The sequence below is a fragment of the Pan troglodytes genome, chromosome 1, assembly GCF_028858775.2.
Source record: "Pan troglodytes isolate AG18354 chromosome 1, NHGRI_mPanTro3-v2.0_pri, whole genome shotgun sequence".
Taxonomy (NCBI): domain Eukaryota; kingdom Metazoa; phylum Chordata; class Mammalia; order Primates; family Hominidae; genus Pan; species Pan troglodytes.
The window spans coordinates 85,965,286-85,984,774 of record NC_072398.2 but is presented as its reverse complement, the minus strand read 5'-3'; the positions used below and the strand labels follow the sequence as shown (position 1 = coordinate 85,984,774).

At 38.0% G+C, this 19,489-nt stretch overlaps 1 protein-coding gene across 1 annotated transcript in view; it reads right to left on the bottom strand.

The window, feature by feature from the left end:
- Positions 1-8,989: 8,989 nt before the first annotated feature.
- The window catches only part of RGS5 (regulator of G protein signaling 5), a 61,174-nt gene continuing 50,674 nt past the window's right edge, over positions 8,990-19,489 (bottom strand). The window contains exons 4-5 of the mRNA XM_001174440.5: positions 19,251-19,417; positions 8,990-14,193 (exon numbers count right to left, since the gene is read on the bottom strand). Coding sequence (XP_001174440.1) covers positions 14,032-14,193; positions 19,251-19,417 — 329 coding nt within the window. The 3' untranslated portion in view covers positions 8,990-14,031. The remainder of the gene's footprint in view (positions 14,194-19,250; positions 19,418-19,489) is intronic.

Here is a 19,489-nt window from a genome sequence, read left to right as displayed (position 1 = left end):
AGAAGCAGAGTCCCCATGGAGAGACTCTACTAGGACAGCACCAAGAGGATCTGTGGGGTAGCCCCTAAATAGAGTCCCCACTAGAACACTCCCTATTTGAGCTGTGGGAAGGGGGCAACCACCCTCCAAATGGTAGAGCCATTGGCGGCTTGCATTTGGAACCTACAAAAGCCTTAGGCATTCAATTCCAACCTGAGACAGCAGCCATGGGGCCTGCACCCTGCAAAACTGAAGGAGCAGAGCTACCCAAGGTTTTGGGTGCCCACCTCTTGCACCAATGTGCCCTGGATGTGGACATTGAGTCAAAGGAGATGATTTTGGAGCTTAAAGATTTAATGACTACCCTGCAGAGTTCCAGATTTGTGTGGGGCCTATTGCACCTTCTTTTGTGAATTTCTGTCTTTTGGAATGAGAATGTATATCCAATGCCTGTACCACCATTTTATCTTGGAAGTAAATAACTTGATTTTGATTTTACAGGTTCATAGGCGGAAGGAGCTTGCCTTGAGTTTCAAATGAGACTTTGGACTTGATGTTGGCATGAATTAAGACTTTAGGGGACTGTTGGGAAGATATTACTGTATTTTGCAATGGGAGGAGGATGTGAGATTTGGAGGGCCAAGGGCAGGATGATATGGTTTGGATGTTTGTCTTCTCCAAACCTCATGTTGAAATGTAATCCCTAGTGTGGAAGGTGAGATCTGGTGAGTGGTGTTTGGGTCAGGGGAATACCTCATGAATGGTGTGCTGCCCTCCTCATGGTAATGAGTGAGTTCTGATTCCATTAGTTCACACGAGAGCTGGTTGTTTAAAGAGCCTAGCACTTCCTCCCTTCTCTCCCTCTTGCTTCTGATCTTGCCATGTTATGTGTCTGCTCATACATCACCTTCAGCCATGATTGGAAGCTTCCTGAGGCTCTCACTGGAAACTGAGCAGATGTTGGTGCCATGCTTGTACAGCCTGCAGAACCATGAGCCAATTAAAGCTCTTTTCTTTATAAATTACTCAGTATCAGGTATTAATTTATAGTAATGCAAAAATGGACTAATACAGTTTCTCATAAGAAAAATGGAGTAAAAATTCTTGTCTCATAAAATCACATGTGCAAGATATCTGGCATAGTATCCAACAAGAATATAAGCAAATTAAATTTGAAGTAAGAGGAATTTCTACCATAGAAATTAGAAAGAAGTAGTAGAAAGGACTCAAGTAGTAAAAAGAGGAAGTTCAGAAAAAGATAGCAAAGATTAAGCCCAAGAATAAATGATATAAACATATCAAAAAAATAAAATTATGGAACATCAGAGACAGAGTAGCTACAAAGACTCTGAAGGAAGAGAAACTGGACTTTGAAAGCTAATGTAATTACAAATGTAGAAATGATTTGGAAATGTAAAGGAAACATCCAGATGTATGAAGTCATTAAATACTAAAGTGAGACAACCATGAACAAAATGAGCCAATATTAGGCTTCCATAAGTGGACATTAAAGCATAACCTCAAATGTTAGTAAAGAGTTCCAGACTTTGAGGAAACAAGAGTGGCAGATGGTCCAGCTGGCTGTAATCTGAGATCAAACACCTTTTTTAAACAAAGAAAGCTAGGCAAAGTCTTTGTATGCAAGCCTGAATGGCAGACTAAAGAACAGTCCTTCACATATGTGCTACTCTTTCTCTTTTTTCTTAACCACTTAGATAAACTTTGAACCTGTTAGTGTTAATCTCTAATGAGAAGGATTTATTATTATTATTACTATTATCATTATTTTTAGAGCTGGGGCTTTGCTCTGTCACCCACACTGGAATGCAGTGGTACAATCATAGGTTACCACAGCCTTGAACATCTGGGCTCAAGCAGTCCTCCTGCCTCAGCCTCCTGAACAGCTAGGACTACAGGCACCCACCACCACACCCAGCTAATTTTTATTTTTTATAGAGATAGGGTCTTGCTATGTTTCCCAGGCTGGTTTCAAACTCCTGGCCTCAAGCATTCCTCCCACCTCAGCCTCCCAAAATGCTGGGATTACAGGAATGAGAAACTGTGCCCAGCAAGAATAACTCTAAAAGATTTTATATATATACATATATATGTGTGTGTATATATTTATTTCATATATAAAATATATATTATCTAATATATATGTATTAGAGAAATGCAAATCAAAACCACAATGAGATACCATATGTATAGTATACATACACACACATTTATACCACAGATCTCCAATACAGAGCACACAGATGTCACCCAAGATTTTTTTCTGTCTCTATTACCAGCCCTGAAAAGGTTCTATAATGCTGAGTTTGTTAGCAGTACGCTGCAGAATCTGGTATAAGGAAGGAACTCCAGAGCAGGAGGTGGAGACCCATGCTCTAGGCTCAGCTCTGCCAGTACTACCCACGTGACTTTGCCAAGTCCCTTAAATTTTCTGAGTTTCAGACTTCTTATGTATAAAATGAGCACTTGAATCCTATCTACTTTAACCAAGTCACAGAGTTGTGAAGATGATCAAGTGAAATACCATAGGGAAAAGTTACACAAACAGTAGTTATTATTAGGTCATCGAGAAGACTGTGGTACTGAGGAGGCCAAAGCATCTGCAGTAGATGTCCGGTAGACCAGCTAACTGGCGATAATTCTGTGTCAACTGGCTAAGTTATGTTCTAGGCTTTCAGAGCACAAGAACACCAGGAATAAGGCATGGTTCTATGTCTTTTTCTAGCTCACACTTAGGAAATGGCAGAAGGAAGGAGGTAGTGGGACAGAAATAAGGACATATTACTGCTGTCTCTCCTGGTGATACCTATTGCTTACTCTCTCTGATCATGTCCTAATGATTTACACCAGGAATATAAAAAAAGGAAGCAAATTGGCCTGGATGAGGATTTGAGAAAATAGCCTTATTTTATAGGTTAGAAAACCTTTTTCTCTATTTCATTTACTCCTCATCACCTCACTGTGTTATAGAAATCTAGGTAGTTCCATTTTTGCAGATGAACAAAAAGAGGTTCAGGGAGTTAAGTTACTTGTGCTGCCCAAGATCACATAGAGAAAGAATCTACCCTACAACTAAAATTTTGTGACTCTGAGCCACATAATACTAATCCAACTAGAGGGAGATGATGGTGGTAATTAGAAAAGCCATTCTTCCAGCCCTAAAGCCTCATATTACCTATACGCCATTTTTTTTTTTTAGTTTTATTTTAAGTTCTGGGGTACATGTGCAGGATGTGCAGGTTTGTTACATAGGTAAATGTGTGCCACGATGGTTTGCTGAACCTATTAACCCATCACCTAGGTATTAAGCTCAGCATGCGTTAGTTATTTTTCCTAATGCCCTCCCTTCCTCCAACCCCACCCCCTGACAGGCCCCCAGTGTGTTGTTCCCCTCCCTGTGTCCATGTGTTCTCACTGTTCAGCTCCCAATTATAAGTGAGAACATCCAGCGTCTGGTTTTCTGTTCCTCCCTTAGTTTGCTGAGGATAATGGCTTCCAGCTCTATCCATGTCCCTGCAAAGGATATGATCTCATTCCTTTTTATGGCTCCATAGTATTCCATGGTGTATATGTACCTCATTTTCTTTATCCAGTCTATTATTGGTGGGCATTTGGGTTGATTCCATGTCTTTGCTATTGTAAATAGTGCTGCAATGAACATATATGTGCATGTATCTTTGTAATAGAATGATTTATATTCCTTTGGGTGTATACCCAGTAATGGGATTGCTGGGTCAAAAGGTATTTCTGGTTCTAGATCTTTAAGGAATCGCCACACCATCTTCCACAATGGTTGAACTAATTTACATTGAATTTACATTCAATATGCCATCTATACCTTTGGGATCTCTTTTAAGTCTGTTGCCTATCTTGAGGAATTAGGTTCTGAGTAAATTCATTCATTTAGATTTCAATTGCCTTTATCTTCACAAGCAAACACTTTATAGGCTGTTAATTAATAAAACACAAGGCCCTTCACACAAGCTAAAAATATGTTATTTTGTTTCCTCTACCTATACTTAGTCATTCTACAAAGACTGGACTGAGAAAATTTGGCAAAATGAGAGACATAATTCTTAAATGTCATTAAACCTTTTTAGAGAAATAAGGTGCAGTTTCAAAGGAGTAAGATAATCCCCCATAACTGCTCACTGCCTTAAGTGAAACAGAATGATATTAAAATGGAAAGTCACAATAGCCACCTGCCATAAAGTAATAAAAAATAACTCATTTATTTTCTCTATTTTTTTAATGGTTAGCAAATTGGCTGGGGATGGATAAAGAACCCGATAGGTATCTAGTCTACTTATCCAGGAAAGGAGCAAAGCCACAGAGTCAAGGAAATTTGATACGCAGTGACTTTGAAGGAGACAGAGTAGGTAAGTATCTGCCTGGAGTGGTTTGGGGTTATCAGTGGTCCCAACAGCTTCCTGTCTGTCTTGGTACCAGCCTTCCCGCCTCTCTGACTTGGTATTCATCACATTGGATAACACTGGGACATGGGAGGGATATTGTTTCCTGAGGGCATAGTTAAAAGACATAGTAATTTTAATTTCCTTTCTTGGCCTATCTTCCTAGGAACTTGGGAGGAGATGGGTATCTGGAAGTTTACATGTCCAGATTTTTTTTTTAGAAGTTAAAATACCAGACATTGGCTCTTTCAACACACTTCAAAGAGAATTCTCTAACCATCCCAAACATTTATCTTATCTAACTGGTAGAGACATATCTTTAGTGAAAGTATGCCAAACTGGAGGAATATCACCCATTTTGGCCAGTTGGGGTCTGATGGGTTTGAAGGAAGTCTTCTTGGTGAAAATGACATCTGTGTGCTAAGTCTTAAAAAATGTGTAGGTGTTGACTAGGTGAAATAGAGGGAATATAGTGAATAGTACTGGCCTGTGTATAGCTTACAGCATGAGAAAGCTTGGTGCATTTGGAGAGCTGCAAGAAGTTGCTGATGACTGGCTGGTTTAGAGAACTTTATCTATGAGGCTAAGGATTCAAGACACTATTCTCCACAGCAATGGTAATCAAACTCTTAGAATTAAAACAACATTTTAAGACTGAGAGTGGTTTTTGAGGGCATCCACATATGATTGGCTATAATATCATTATCTGTTCACTTAAAATATTCAAAATGCAAGCTAACAGAAATTCAGAAATTTCTAAAAGTGAATTTGTATTTTACTGTTAACAACTGCACCTGAGTGAGTTTAAAATAATACATGGGCTGGGCATGGTGGCTCACGCCTGTAATCCCAGCACTTTGGGAGGCCAAGGTGGGAGGATCAGCTGAGATCAGGAGTTCAAGACCAGCCTAGCCAACATGGTGAAACCCATCTCTACTAAAAATACAAAAATTAGCCAGGTGTGGCGGTGCATGCCTATAGTTCCAGCTACTCAGGAGACTTTGGCAGGAGAATCGCTTGAACCTGGGAGGCGGAGGTTGCAGTGAGCCGAGATTACACCACTGCACTACAGCCTGGGTGACACAGTGAGACCCTATCTTAATAATAATAATAATATATGGATATGTGAGGTGTTATTCAATCAATGGATAGTGAAGAGTACCCACAGGGATTTATAGACTAGACAAGTCTTTCTCTGTCCTCTGTGTCTGAAGACTACAGGAGGCTGCAAAGCATGGAAAACTATTGAAAGGTTTGAAACAGAAGAATAACATAATCAGATAAATGCTCTAAATTATTTCCTCCCTTGTCACAAAAAGCAGTTAAAGATTGTATGTGTTACTTTTTTTATGAGAATTTTTATTTAAGGGAGAATTCTTAAGTGATGGACAATGCTTAACAAAATGGAATAAATTGCAAATGTCAGTTTGCAATGGGTAGTTGGGAAATTTAGTATGAGAACTCTACCAGTTCTTCGAAACTCAGTAAAGAATAAAGCAAATACATGATCGTTGCTAGAGTAATATTTAGGATAAAAGACTTATGTGTGCATAAATCTTTATTTATTACCTGGTGTTGTCAGAGAATGTATGTAATGGGGATGTATATAATGCATATGAATTACCAATTTTCAAAAAGTACACTACAATAGACAGACCTCTCTCTTCCTCAATCAAACCAGTCTTCTCAATCAGAACACCCTTTGTCTCTGGGCTGTCTTCAGAAAGATTTAAAGAAACAAGCAATGTGTATCATCCCATTGGAGTTATATATATTAAAGAATCAATGGCTGCTAACTTCCTAATAGGACATTTTACACTTAAAGGAGTAGTTTGCTAAGCCAAAAGGATAGTTAGTTGGGAAAATTGTTACAGAGATACAGGAGAGGAGTCTATTTTGAGAAGCAGGGTGTTTTGGGGTCAACTCTATCCTATCATTTCTCTAGTGTCTTACAGTTCTCTGATATCAACTTTAAGAATATCCATTATTATGTTATTATAGATATGTAAATGTGACATAAAATGAATTTTATTCCAGAAGAAAAAAGAAAAAACACCCACACTAGGAATCAGATCATATTGTAAAGATTATGGCATTATACAGATGTGTAACTCTGGACAAGCGTTTCACTTCTATGGGCCTCAATTTCCTCATATATAAAATGGAGATTGGGCTGGGTGTGGTGCCATTGTAGGAGGGCAGAGTGGTTTTTTGTGTGTGATGACCATTACCCGACTAATCGCCATTAGTTATTTGGCTGATATGACTGGCCAGGCGAGTAGGTTCCTCCTTTGTTCTCTGGACTCTCAGTGTCTGTGTCCCCCAAGCTGCTGGCATCTAAGCTGAAAAGAATCTGCACAGAGAGGAGGAGTGAACTTTCATCCTGGGCATAGGAGAGCATTTGTAATGTCTATTCCAACTCTGACATTTTCTGTATCTGGACTTTTTCTTTTATTTATTTATTTATTTATTTTGAGATGGAGTCTCGCTCTGTTGCCCAGGCTGGAGTGCAGTGGCATGATGTCGGCTCACTGCAACCTCTGACTCCCTGGTTCAAGCAATTCTCCTGCCTCAGCCTCCCAAGTAGCTGGGATTACAGGCATGCATCACCACGCCCAGCTAATTTCTGTATTATTAGTAGAGACGGGGTTTCACTATGTTGGCCAGGAACCGTCTCAATCTCCTGATCTCGTGATCAGCCCCCGTCAGCCTCAAGTGCTGGGATTACAGGCGTGAACCACCGCTCCCGGCCTAGACTTTTTCTTTATCGCCTTCCTTGCTCATTGTTAGTTGAATTGCTTGAGAAACTCAAATAGTATAGAAGTTAAGGCTTTCGTTTAATGAAATTAAAATAGTCAAAATAAATGTTCAGTTAAAAGAAATAAGGGAACATCAATCTTCATTCACGTTTATTCATGAAAGTGTCTAGGCTCCAATTTTTGCTTAAGTGTCTCTTCTGTTTTCCAAGAATTCTGCTTGGAAGCAAAGAGGCTTAGGGCATTTAGCAGCAAAATCTGAGGCAGGCATCTATTTCTCAGTTGTCACAGACAGTTCCTTCTAGTGGCAGTCACAAGGCATCACTTTTTCAAAGCATAACTGACCTTCAAAATTGTCTATGGGCATACCCACCCCTGTAACCCCGTCATCAACAGCATTTTTCTACGGTGAAAGTGACTTGAAAATGTGACCTCATTAACAGAGACCAGGCTAACCTGGCCAAGAAGACTGGCTGCCAAAGATCGAGCAAAAAGGTTTACTTTTAAATAAAATTTTCATTGATATCTTTTATTGCTTTAACAAGTTAAGCTGTTAAAAGAGGGCAAGATTTGACCAAAAAGTGGAAAGGTGTGGAAAGTGGACTAGGAACTTGCTGGATGAGACTAATTCAAATGCAGAATGCAGTGGAGGCATTGGGAAGCCATCTGGAAAGTTAATGAACTTGGAAAGTGGTTTATGGGCAAAATAATTTTCAAGGTACTGCTGATTTAGAAAGTGTAAAACTGGTACAATGTGCTTTAGAAAGCTGATAACTTGGAGAGCTTGGCCTACCTGACTTTTACAGATGGTACAATGGGTTCCCACTTGGACAGTGGTTAATTTAGTCTCTTTTGCTCAAGTTAGCGCCAATAACCCTAATGTCGTGAGGGATTATATGGGGTTACTTTTGTTTATCGGACCAAACGGGCATCTGAGAGACAGTCAAACTGATCTCTAGTCTCTGTTCTGCTACCGATTTGCAGAGTGACCTCGAGAATATCACTTCTTTGTAGGGGAAACAAAGAGGTGTTGATGATCTTTGCTCTAATAATAGTTCTTGGTGAAAACTCTTGGAAACTCATTCAAGATAATTAAAATAAAGAGGAGAGTAGGTGATACTGAAATGATTCAGGGGCATTATATCTATATTAAATATAGCTAGGCCTCATGGGGCCTGGGAATGAAAATTAAGAAACTTATCAGAGACCAAGACAGACACCCGCTTTAATCTCTCTTTATGTCTCTCTGTCTGTCTGTCTCTCTCTCTCTTTCCATTGTTTCTCCTTGTAAATCTTCTCCTAATGCTTCTATCTGAATATAAATTTTCCCCTTTTACCCAGTCCCAATCCCACTAGTTGTATGATCCCCTTTTACCCATTCTCAATCCCACATTATCTTAACTATGTGAGCACCAAATGTATGGTCACAGAATTAAGCTGCTTACAGTGGCATCTGGATATCAAATCTTTCAGATCTTTCACCAGGGGAGGAAGAGAAAGGATTTACTATACTCACTGAATATTGCAGGATCCAAATGATATATGTTCAGTCAGTTTCTAACAGTGATGGCAGCTGAGTCAATAAATTATTGTCACCTGAATCCAAGGGAAAGTAGTCAACAGAGTTTATGAAAATGGGGCACTTTGTATTTCCCTGAGTTTTGCATGTCAGGCTGTATTAGAGTTGTCCTTTATTAGTAAGCATCCTCCCAATTGATCAAGAGCGCACCTGGTGTAAGAAGCACGGTGAAAGAACAAGCCTATCTTAAGGAGGAATATTTCATATAGAAAATACTTGGGAGTCAAGGAGGACTCATATGAGGCTGTTATATAGATATATATTTAATATAATATGTGTGATTGTGGTTACAGATACATATTTGGTGCTTTATTTATCCAGAAGCATGAGTCACATAGTACATAAAGTATTGAATACAAAATTCTAAAGATAAACACAATTTTTCTTGAATTTAAAATATATGGGATAAATGCTTACAAATGGATTTATAAACCTTTCACTTCTACTTCATTCTCCTGGCTGTGTCTTCTGAAGATGAGTTGCTAGTTGCAACATCAAGAAAAATAGCTCATTCAAATCCTGACACTATATGACATAAAAAGAACTTTTGGCAAATATTTATTCAGATTGCTTGTCTCCAGTGGCAAATTGCTCAGCATTTCTCTTTGTTTTGTCTATGCCTTAGCCTGTGCATTTTTCTAGAAAGGAAGTTAAATGCTTTTAATGTATTAATTATTACATAATTGAAGTTGGACCCAAATATGTTAAATATTTCCTCTTGCAAAGGGAGAAGAGGAAGGGAGGAACAGGGGCAAGGTGGGGAGGAAAAAATACCTCAGGTGAGAGAACAAGTAACTTGCAAGAGGCTTATTAAACTGTATATAAATGTTGAAGAGGCTGATTTGTAGTTTCTCTACTAGAAAAATAATAAGATGTATTATTAAAACGTGAGTTGAGAATAATATTCCAAATGTTTGTTGTTGTCGTTGTTGTTGTTGCCGTGGCCTGTGACTCTCTGCTGTAAGTTTCCATTCAAAGCCAGGAGTCTTTTCTCAGTTGGAAGAGTTGATCTTTTTAGTTTTGGGATGTGTAAGTGATGCTGGGAAAGCCTTTCTTTAAATATTCATTGCTCTCGTTTGCCTCAGAACCTATTTGGTGAAAAGTGTGTTTAACACAAACAGTAGCTGCTAAATTGTTAACTAAAGAGCCTTGTGCGAAGCAAGTGTTCAATACATGCTTGTCTAATAGAATGAAGAGACTATAAGCCAGAGAGGTTTAATAGCAGTTGAGCCAGCATAAACCAAGATGCACTAAACTTTATGTCCAAAACCTACATAGAATTGCCTACCCCTTGGGTTTCGATGCTTGGATGTTGGAGATTGCATTTTCTATTCTCTGCTTTCTGGCACATGCAAGCCAGATATGGACAGGAAACCCTCAATATTTATTCATTTTTCTAGTCAAGGCTTTCTAGGATGATAAAATAAAATTTTACATCTAGCTGCATTGCAAGTCAGAAAATACCTTCCTGCAAATATGGAAGATGACAAAACTCAGTTTCAACCAAGCTGAGCTGCTCTTAAATATTTCTAGCAAAGGGATTACGTTCATAGGTCTGAGCACTTACTTTTTAACCACTTCCCTTCTCCCCTTTCTTCCCTTTCTTTTCATGACTATTCTCTCCTAAACTTGCTAAACTCCCAGGAAAAAGGGAAAATGGCCTGCTAGGGAGAACAGTTTCAATAATGAAAATCATTTCTCTGAAATATAACTATCTTTTTCAATGATTCTCAAATTTGTTATTGGATAGGCAGTTTGGCAAAAACATAGAAGGGAATGCTTATTAGTTTATTAATTTATTTGTTAATGGCCCAGTTTTTATTGAAACTTTTGCATGTCTATTACTCTTTGGAAAATAATTAACAGCTCCATCCTATTGAAATGGCTTGTGTACAGAGCACACATCAACCAAATAAAATACATGGCTTTGTAAAGGATAAAAAAAAAATTAAAATAATTTATTTCACCAAGTTATCCTTGGCACTGAATTCTACTTAAAGCATAATTCATACAGTAGAGAATTTGAGTACATGGGGTATGGAGAGTAGGGCACAAAATGTTTCCATACATTTGACTTTATTGATTTGAAAGCAAAGTTACTGAAATGCCTCAGTTAGTTCTGCATTTTGAAAGGTGTCTACCTGAAAGAAACAAAAAGTGTGTGTGTGTGTGTGTGTGTGTGTATGTGTGGCGGGGAAGATGGAAGATTATTCACATGCTTGAAGGCTATTCACACTGCTTTAACAAATAAACATGGAACATATGTCCTTAATTAACTGTGGAGTTAATAGTCTGTCTCTTTGTCCTGATGTAATTTAGATCTTAATCTAACCCCAACCCTAAACTATATCAAACCCAGGCAGAAAAACTGAAGTTACAGGCAACTACCTGGGCTAATCTTAGGTTTTTTTCTCAAGAGTGAGAACCATATTCTCCTATTTCCATTGACCACAGTTTGGTTCCACCACCTTTCTACATCCTCAATTCACTCCCAACAGTAGTTACGTTTTCACAGGGGAGGAAAACTCCAGTACAACAGGGTTCTTGCATCAAGCTTCATGCTTTCCCAGACATTTACTCAAAGGAACGTGAAGAGGAGGAGGAGGAGGGAGCTGGAGTGATAAGCAGATGTTACACATGTTTTTCCTGGAAAGATCACCCCACTTTTTCTAATTTCCCAGAATTAAAAGAATGTATTTTATCTGCATTACCATGGAAATTACTAGTAACACTGGATTTTTTTCCCTCTTTTCTAAGTTTCCAAAAACTTTCAAAAGTGTTCAAAGAAATTTTCTAGAACAATTTTAATATGTTTGATTTCTCATTTGGGGCTGGAATATTTGTATTCTTTTTAATTTTTTTACTTCATATATTAGAGAGTTTCTAATATGTGTAGGAATACAATTTTAAATGTAAGATTATATAGATGTAGATATAGATAGATAGATATATGTAGATATATAGATATAATGTCACAATATCACTATAAGGCATTCCTTCTTCCATTCTTTTTATATCTCCACAGAACTGCTCTCATGGGACCCTGTCCTGCCCTGTAGGTAAAAGCCCTTCTTATTTTCCGCTGAGAAGTCTACCCACTTTCATAGGGTGTCCAGTCAACTTGTGAGTACAGTCCACTGGAGTCTTCATAACATCAACCCTCTAGGTGAGATCTGTAATAGCTAGTTAATTATCTGGGAATTTTTAAACATTTGGATATTGCAAATAATGTGAATAAAATACTTGAATTTTAAATAATTAAATTGTTTCTTCAAATGTTTTAGCGTTTATGAAAAAATAATGCACCAAGATTTTGGATTTCTAACATTTCTGGCTGTATGAGAGAGTAAAGGGTTGGCACTTTATTAACTTGGGGGCAATGTAGACATATGTTGAAGCTGGTTCTGGAAGTGCACCGTGGAAACTTTTATCTGAGTTCCTTGTCAATCCTACACAATTGCATGCGATGAGAACTTCATGATTGTAGCGTTGATCTGGCCTAGCTCTGGACTGCTTGATGAAGGAGTTTCTTTGAAGTGAGCAATACTGGCAAATATGAATGAATTCACACCACTAGCAATTGTTGGCAGAACACCCAGCCACTCTACCCAGTTTCAGAATGTGAAATGGCATGTATTCAGCAGGGCATATTATTCTTGAAGTCACAAAAATAGGGAAAATCCAACAAGCACAGTCAGTGTTTACCTGAAGAATACAGTCACATAGTTGCTTCACTTTCAATATTCTTAGGAAATAACCAAATAAATGAGCTACAAATATGGGAAACTGAGAGTGTGTGAATGAAAGAGAGCAACAGAAGGAGGAAATACAAGACTAGACAATGTAATCTTCTACTTAACATTTCAGAATTTTATTAATCCTTTAAAAATCACCCTCTTTCTTTTGAGTTAATATCCTCATCTCGATTACCCTCATACATGGCTTAGTTTGATTCTGTTACTAAATTCTGTGAATCATTATTTAATCAAATCTACTAAAGATTAGAAAAAATTCTAGCAAGACTTATAATCATGAAATACAGAATTAAAAGTTTAAACCTACCAAAAGTCCTATGGCCTATTATTTAGCTGTGAATGACGCATGTCAGGAGTATAAATCTGCACTTCTGACTGTAAGTAAAATTTGCTAATGCAGGAAGCGAAATAGTGAAGGAATACTGGGGTTGCTAAATTTTTTTTTTTTGCAAAATGCAGTGTACCTTAAAAGTATCTCACCTAGAAGGCCTCTACCTGTAGTCACATTAATTTTTCTAAAGACAATTTGGTGTTTTGAAGATAAATGTCATTAGTCTATGACAATAGCATCATAGGACAATTAGCCATTTTAGACTTGACCATATTTTCTCTTTTTAGCATATAGCCATCTTGGTATTTAGGTGGGAGACTACTCCAATGGAGTAACAGTTTCATTTTACATGATTGGATTTAGAAATTTACGAATTTTAAACTCACAAGAATTTTAAATAATTTGAAAATGGAAACATTTGGCCCACAGTCCAGCAGCATAAATACATTCATAAAATACTTCATTGTTGATCTTAGGTCATTGATTTAAAACAGAATTTGGTAACTATGGGCAGGTGGAGGGGGCCAGTGAGGAAGGTATAAAAGAGAAATCTTTATGAATTGTGTTCAGATTGATTTTGTATAAACATAATATATTCATGGTTGTATCTCTTATTTATAATACCCAACTAACATGAAGGTGGTCCAAGGGAAGGATCAATATTTTAAATAACATATTTGCTTAAAATATCATACAGTGGCTGCTTCATAAAAATCTTATAAACTTTTATTAACCAAGTTCAGAAATAATTAGAGGGGTGATCTCCCTGGATCAGAACTGAAACAAGTGAGATCAATTAAGCTCCTTTGAAATAGGTCTGTCCACACTTAATATTCTTTTTTAGACCAATTTAGTTGGAAATCTATTACTTAACCCACATTCATTGATATCATAGTCTTGTCTTATATTTCTTTGCCTTAGGCAGGATTTTTCTGTGATTCTGATTGGGTCTGACTACAAGCTGAAGATATCTTAATTAATAACAGGGCAGGAAGAATTGAGTGGGGAAAGAAGGCCTTCGGACAGTAGATAAGTATCCAAAGCAGTGTGGGCAAAAAGAGTAAGCAACATCCCCTGGGATTTTTCCCATGTGGGTATCACTGAGCAAAGCTGCTATGGGAAGATATGTAGATTAATGGGAAATGCAGGGTTATTATGGAGGAAATAACTCACAGGATGATTTCATAGCCTGGCTAAATTACTACTTGATTAACTCCTGATAAAACTCAGAGCGCACAAAGCGAGGCAGAGAATCCTTTTCCATCAGGGCATGGATTCTTTTCTGGGCCATGTCAAAGCTGCTCAGGGAAGGTTCCACCAGGTTCTTCATTGTGATGTCCTTAGTGAAGTGGTCAATATTCACCTGTGGGCCAGGAAACAGGGTCACTACATAAGCCTAAGTTATAGAATTTGATGAGGGGTGAAGAGGGAGGTGGAATTTCTCATCAATAAAACATAAGAGGGGAGGAAAGTCATTGAAAACTGAGACATGTCACTTCTCACTTTATAGGCGATGGGATAAGGCAGCTGATGTTCCAACAGATGCATCCAACCGGTATTAGACACCCACCAGGTGTCAGACCTCCCACAGAAGCTAACACACACATTACTTATTTAATCCTTGACAACAATCCTAAGAATGATTCTTTCCTTTTATAGAAAAAAATATGTATATGCAGAAGGTTAAGTGGCTTCCCCAAGATCACAGAACTGATAAGTGTATTTGAATCTAGAGAATCAGAATTTGAATCCAGGTGTCCTGGTGCTTTTTTCTTTTTCTTTTTTTCTTTTCTTTTTTTTTTTTTTTGTTGGATAGAGTCTAGTTCTGTCGCTCAGGCAGGCTGGAGTGCAGTGGCGCCATTTGGCTCACTGCAACCTCTGCCTTCCGGGTTCAAGTGATTCTTCTGCCCGAGCCTCCCAACTAGCTGGGTTACAGGCATGTGCCACCACGCCGGGCTAATTTTTGTATTTTTGATAGAGACGGGGTTTTGCCACATTGGTGAGGCTGGTCTCGAACTCCTGACCTCAGGTGATCTGCCTGCCTCGGCCTCCCAAAGTGCTGGGATTACAGATGTGAGCCACCGCGTCCAGCCCTGGTGCCTAATTTTAAAATTCTAACACAACATTTGGTTTCACGTCTATTGGAGGAATTGAACAGAGAGAAGTAAATTCTGTCTGGGGATCCAGGACCTTTTGCATGGCTCCAGAAGAACAAGAAAACTTGTTCTTTCCAAAAACAAACCAGGAAACAGTCATTCTGACAGAATAATAATGAAAACAGCTAACAGCAATTAACATTTATTGAGTGCTCGGTCGGTGCCAGGCACTTTGCAAGGATGAACTCATTTAATCTTATAACTCTATGAGGTATAATAGATGCTGTTGTCTACATTTTACAGTTGAGGAAACAGATGCACAGAAATGTTACATGATTTACTCAAGGTTCATTAATGGTAGAGAGAAGATTCAGAAATCCAGCGATGTGGCTCCAGAGCCCAGCCTTTTAATCAGTAGACTCCAGCACTGGGATGCACTGTGGCTTACATGTCCTGAGTGCAGGGCCACTACATTGCAACCATACTAGGGTCTACGTGAATGGTTCCTCTGGAGTTGTACAAGGTACAGCCTGTTTGAACTTGGCTGACTATGAGTTTAAAGGAATCTTTATACTCCATGTTGTACGATTTAATGGTTTTTAAGGATTTTGAGTGTAAACAAGACAGAAATAGAATCCAAATCAGCCTATGGTTATGAATTGAAACACTGATAAAGGTTTTGGATCTCTCCTGGGCTGTTAGAGGTTTTTGGTACTGAATAGAGTTCTTTGGGCTCAGAGAATTATGAAGCAGCTATTAGTTAGAGTTGGAGACAAAATGCATGATTCCCTGGGGAGCCAGGTCAGAACAGACAGCAGGACTGAGCTGTGCTTCAAAGTCTAGGATGAAGGGCGTTGAGCTACATTAAGATTTTCCAGAGGTGAAAGGGGTCAATGTACTTTATGCAGGCCTGTTGGAAGACCAGATTGTCAGAATTGGGAACAGCGTCAGAGTTGATGAAGTCCAATGTCTGCCTTTAAATGTGAAGACCTCAAAGAGGTCAGGTTACATGCCCACAAACAGCTAGTGTGGATTAGAGGTGAGACTATAACATAGATTTCTCCATTCTCAGTCTATTCTTCTTCCTGCCACACTGAAAGCAATGCTTCTTCCTTCTCTTATATTAAATATATATCTGTACTGAGCTTGGTAGACAGGCTTATTCCAAATGATTGAGTTTCTAAAAATTATAAAAGTAGCTCCTAATCTTATTTTTTAAAGGAGTGATGTATTTAAAACCCTCTAGGACATAGTATCCACCAGCAAATAGCAGCTATTTCTCTTAGTATTTTTATGTGCTTAAGCCTTCTTTAATGAGTCATTCTGATACATATTTATCTGTTTAGTTATCCAGAAACAATATCATTTCATTAATTTCAAATATGGTCAAATGATAATTTGCAATGTATAAATTATCTACTTATTGACCTCCACATGGCCATTTCTCTTGTTTAAATTTAGTTCCAATTTTTACCATTGTATCTCTCAGTCAGTTTCTTGTATTAAAGAGTTGAGGTGAGTATTCAGAGCAACAAAATTCAGATTACTATTTGCCTGGGTAATCTAGGTCTTATATAGGTCAATTTCATCAAAATTAAATAGTAAATATTTACATCAAAATACAAAAGTTGGAGAATTTTTTAAGTAATAAAAGCTATGACTTAACATACTTCAGGTGCACATCCATATATACAAGACGGTTACAGTTAAAAGAACTGAGGATTAGAGAGCTTTAGCTAGAGACTTGCCCAAAGTCCCACATCTAAGAATGTCTGAAGTTGGATATTTTCATGCTTTCATCTCAAAAATATTTCTTGAAAGCTTTTTATGTGCTAGGAGTAGGATTCACATTCTCTCTAATACCCAGCTCAGGATCATTATTCTACATAATCCTGGGATGCCTGTATTTGGGCCTAATGTATACTATTGTACTCTTGCATAAGCATAGATCATTTAGAATGAAGGGCAAGGCTATTTTAATTACAGTCTTTCAACTAGTGACCACAATTTATTTGTCCCTATAACTCAGCTAGCCATGGTATTGTTTATTTTAAAATTATATTTTAGGTTAATGTCTCATATTTTCATAATAACCAATAATGCTTTCCCAGAGCTCAGAGTAACTAACAATTATCTGAGTGGGTTTCTACTATTTGTAGGTATTTCAGCAAATCTTAGAATTCTGTGAAGAGGAAGTCAAGTTGATAGGAAGGTAAGTCGGAGAATCCTTTGAAATGGGGAAATACATGTCCAATTTAATGTTAAATTAATCTTCTTGTCAATATATACAGAGAAATAACATGCTGACAGAAGAAAGGATGGCCCAGCACAAATGGTAACAGAAGTAGGGTAGAGCTAACATATGTGCTTAGGGTGGAGGTTGAGGAGAAGAAGGGGTGATCTGGAGAGAATTTCAAGATTAATATCCACATCAAACTTAAATCTAGTTTCTTTCTAGCACCTTTTCATTTTCGTGGCTTTGACCCACAGTACTGTACATTCTCATACTCCTAACCTCCAACCCTGTGTCATGGAGGAAGCACATCTACTAGTATCAAGGTACATAATTTGTCCATCCACTCAAACACATTTAGGGTAACTCATAACTAAAGAAATACATATCTAATGGTGGAACTCCAGGAGTCTAGAGCATCTGTGGTAGAGAAGGGATATTTGGGAGTTTTTCTCTCTCAAACATCTTAAGTAGATTGCTGCCTACTCAACAAGGCTTGCCCAGATCACCTCCATGCTTGACTCCAAACCTTGATGAAACATTTACTTTCCAGACTGGATTAAAAGAAACAAGTGAAATTAGAGTAACCTGACCAAACCATGATGAACAGGGCTTGCTGTGGCCATCCTGAATTCCACAATAGGCTTTCAATGTGGTTTTATAAATAACAAAGAAAAAAGCAGATCAACTTCCCCAAAGTTTCTTTGAAATCAACAAAAACCTGGGCTTTAGTAGTCAATCAGTGGTATATTGGCTTTCAACATCTCTAGCACCGTTTTCTTGTAATATTTTGATTTTCATGAGTAAATATACCATTGTCCCAAGTACAGTGTAAATGGAAAAGTCCAAGTGGGGAAATAAAGGATAAAGAAGAGTAGAAAGGACAAAAAAAGAGAGGTGTTTAAAGGAAAGACTAGAAATGGGAATGGAAAGAAAAACAAAGAAAAGTTGTAGAAATACTCATTAGGCATTAATCAGTTCGGACACTGAGATACTGGTTGATATAGTTTGGCTCTGTGTCCCCACCCAAATCTCACCTTAAATCATAATAATTCCCACATGTCAAGGGCAGGACCAGGTGGCAATAATTGAATCATGGGGGCAGTTTCCCTTATACTGTTCTTGTGATAGTGAGTGAGTTCTCACGAGATCTGATGGTTTTATAAGGGGCTTCCCCCTTCACTCCACTTTTATTCTCTCTCCTGCCACCCTGTGAAGAGGTGCCTTCTGTCTGGATTGTAAGTTTCCTGAGGCCTCCCCATCCATGCGGAACTGTGAGTCAATTAAACCTCTTTCCTTTATAAATTACCAAGTCTTTGGTATTTCTTCATAGCAGTGAGAGAAAGGAATAATACACTGGTTGAACATCACTTATCTGGAATGCTTGGGACCAGAAATGTTTCAGATCTTGAATTTTTTGAGATTTTGAAATATTTACATATACATAATGAGATAAGATATCTTAATATGAGACCCAAGTCTAAACACAAAGTTCATTTATGTGTCATATATACCTATACATATAACATGAAGGTAATTTTATGTAATATTTTTAATAATTTTGGGCATGAAAAAAGTTTTGGCTGTATTTTGACTGAGACCTATCACAAGAGGTCAGTGGAATTTTCCACTTGTGGCATCATGGTGCTGAAAAAGTTTCAGACTTTGAGGCATTCTGAATTTTGAATTTTCAGATCAGAGATGTTCAACCTGTATAAGTTTTTACACCCACTATTTAATTTAATCCTCACAACATCTCCATAAAGTATTCTCCATTATTCTTATTTTCACAAAGGAAGAAATGAGGTTCACAGAGACTCAACAATTCATGCAAGATTTCCCATTGGTATGATCTCCACTGGAGGTTAGTGGAGGTGAGACCCATAAAACTAGAAAGCGGTCTGAACAGGATTGTTCATATATACTTGACCATGTTGCTCTGCCTTTGTACTCAGTAGGTGCTTAATAAGGTGGTCGACTCACAAATAGGAATAGCCTTTGGCTCCCAACGGGAGGTCTGTGTCTCAGATGTAAATCCTTCCTGAGAGCTAATGAGCTGCCCTTAACTGACCCACCTACCCAGAGACCAACCTCTTTAGGAGCCTCCGTTTGAATGAATTCTTCATAAATTTGCTTTGCCTTCTCAGCCATCTTGGCAGGGGACTTGATCTTCTTGTAATCCTCACAGGCAATCCAGAACTCAAGGTTTTCCTCACTGAATTCAGACTTCAGGAAACTTTTGAAACTGGCAAGTCCATCTGGAAAGAAAAAAACAGTCAGCTGGAGAAATTTATTAATTTACTTAACAAATATTGTATCCATGAGAGAAA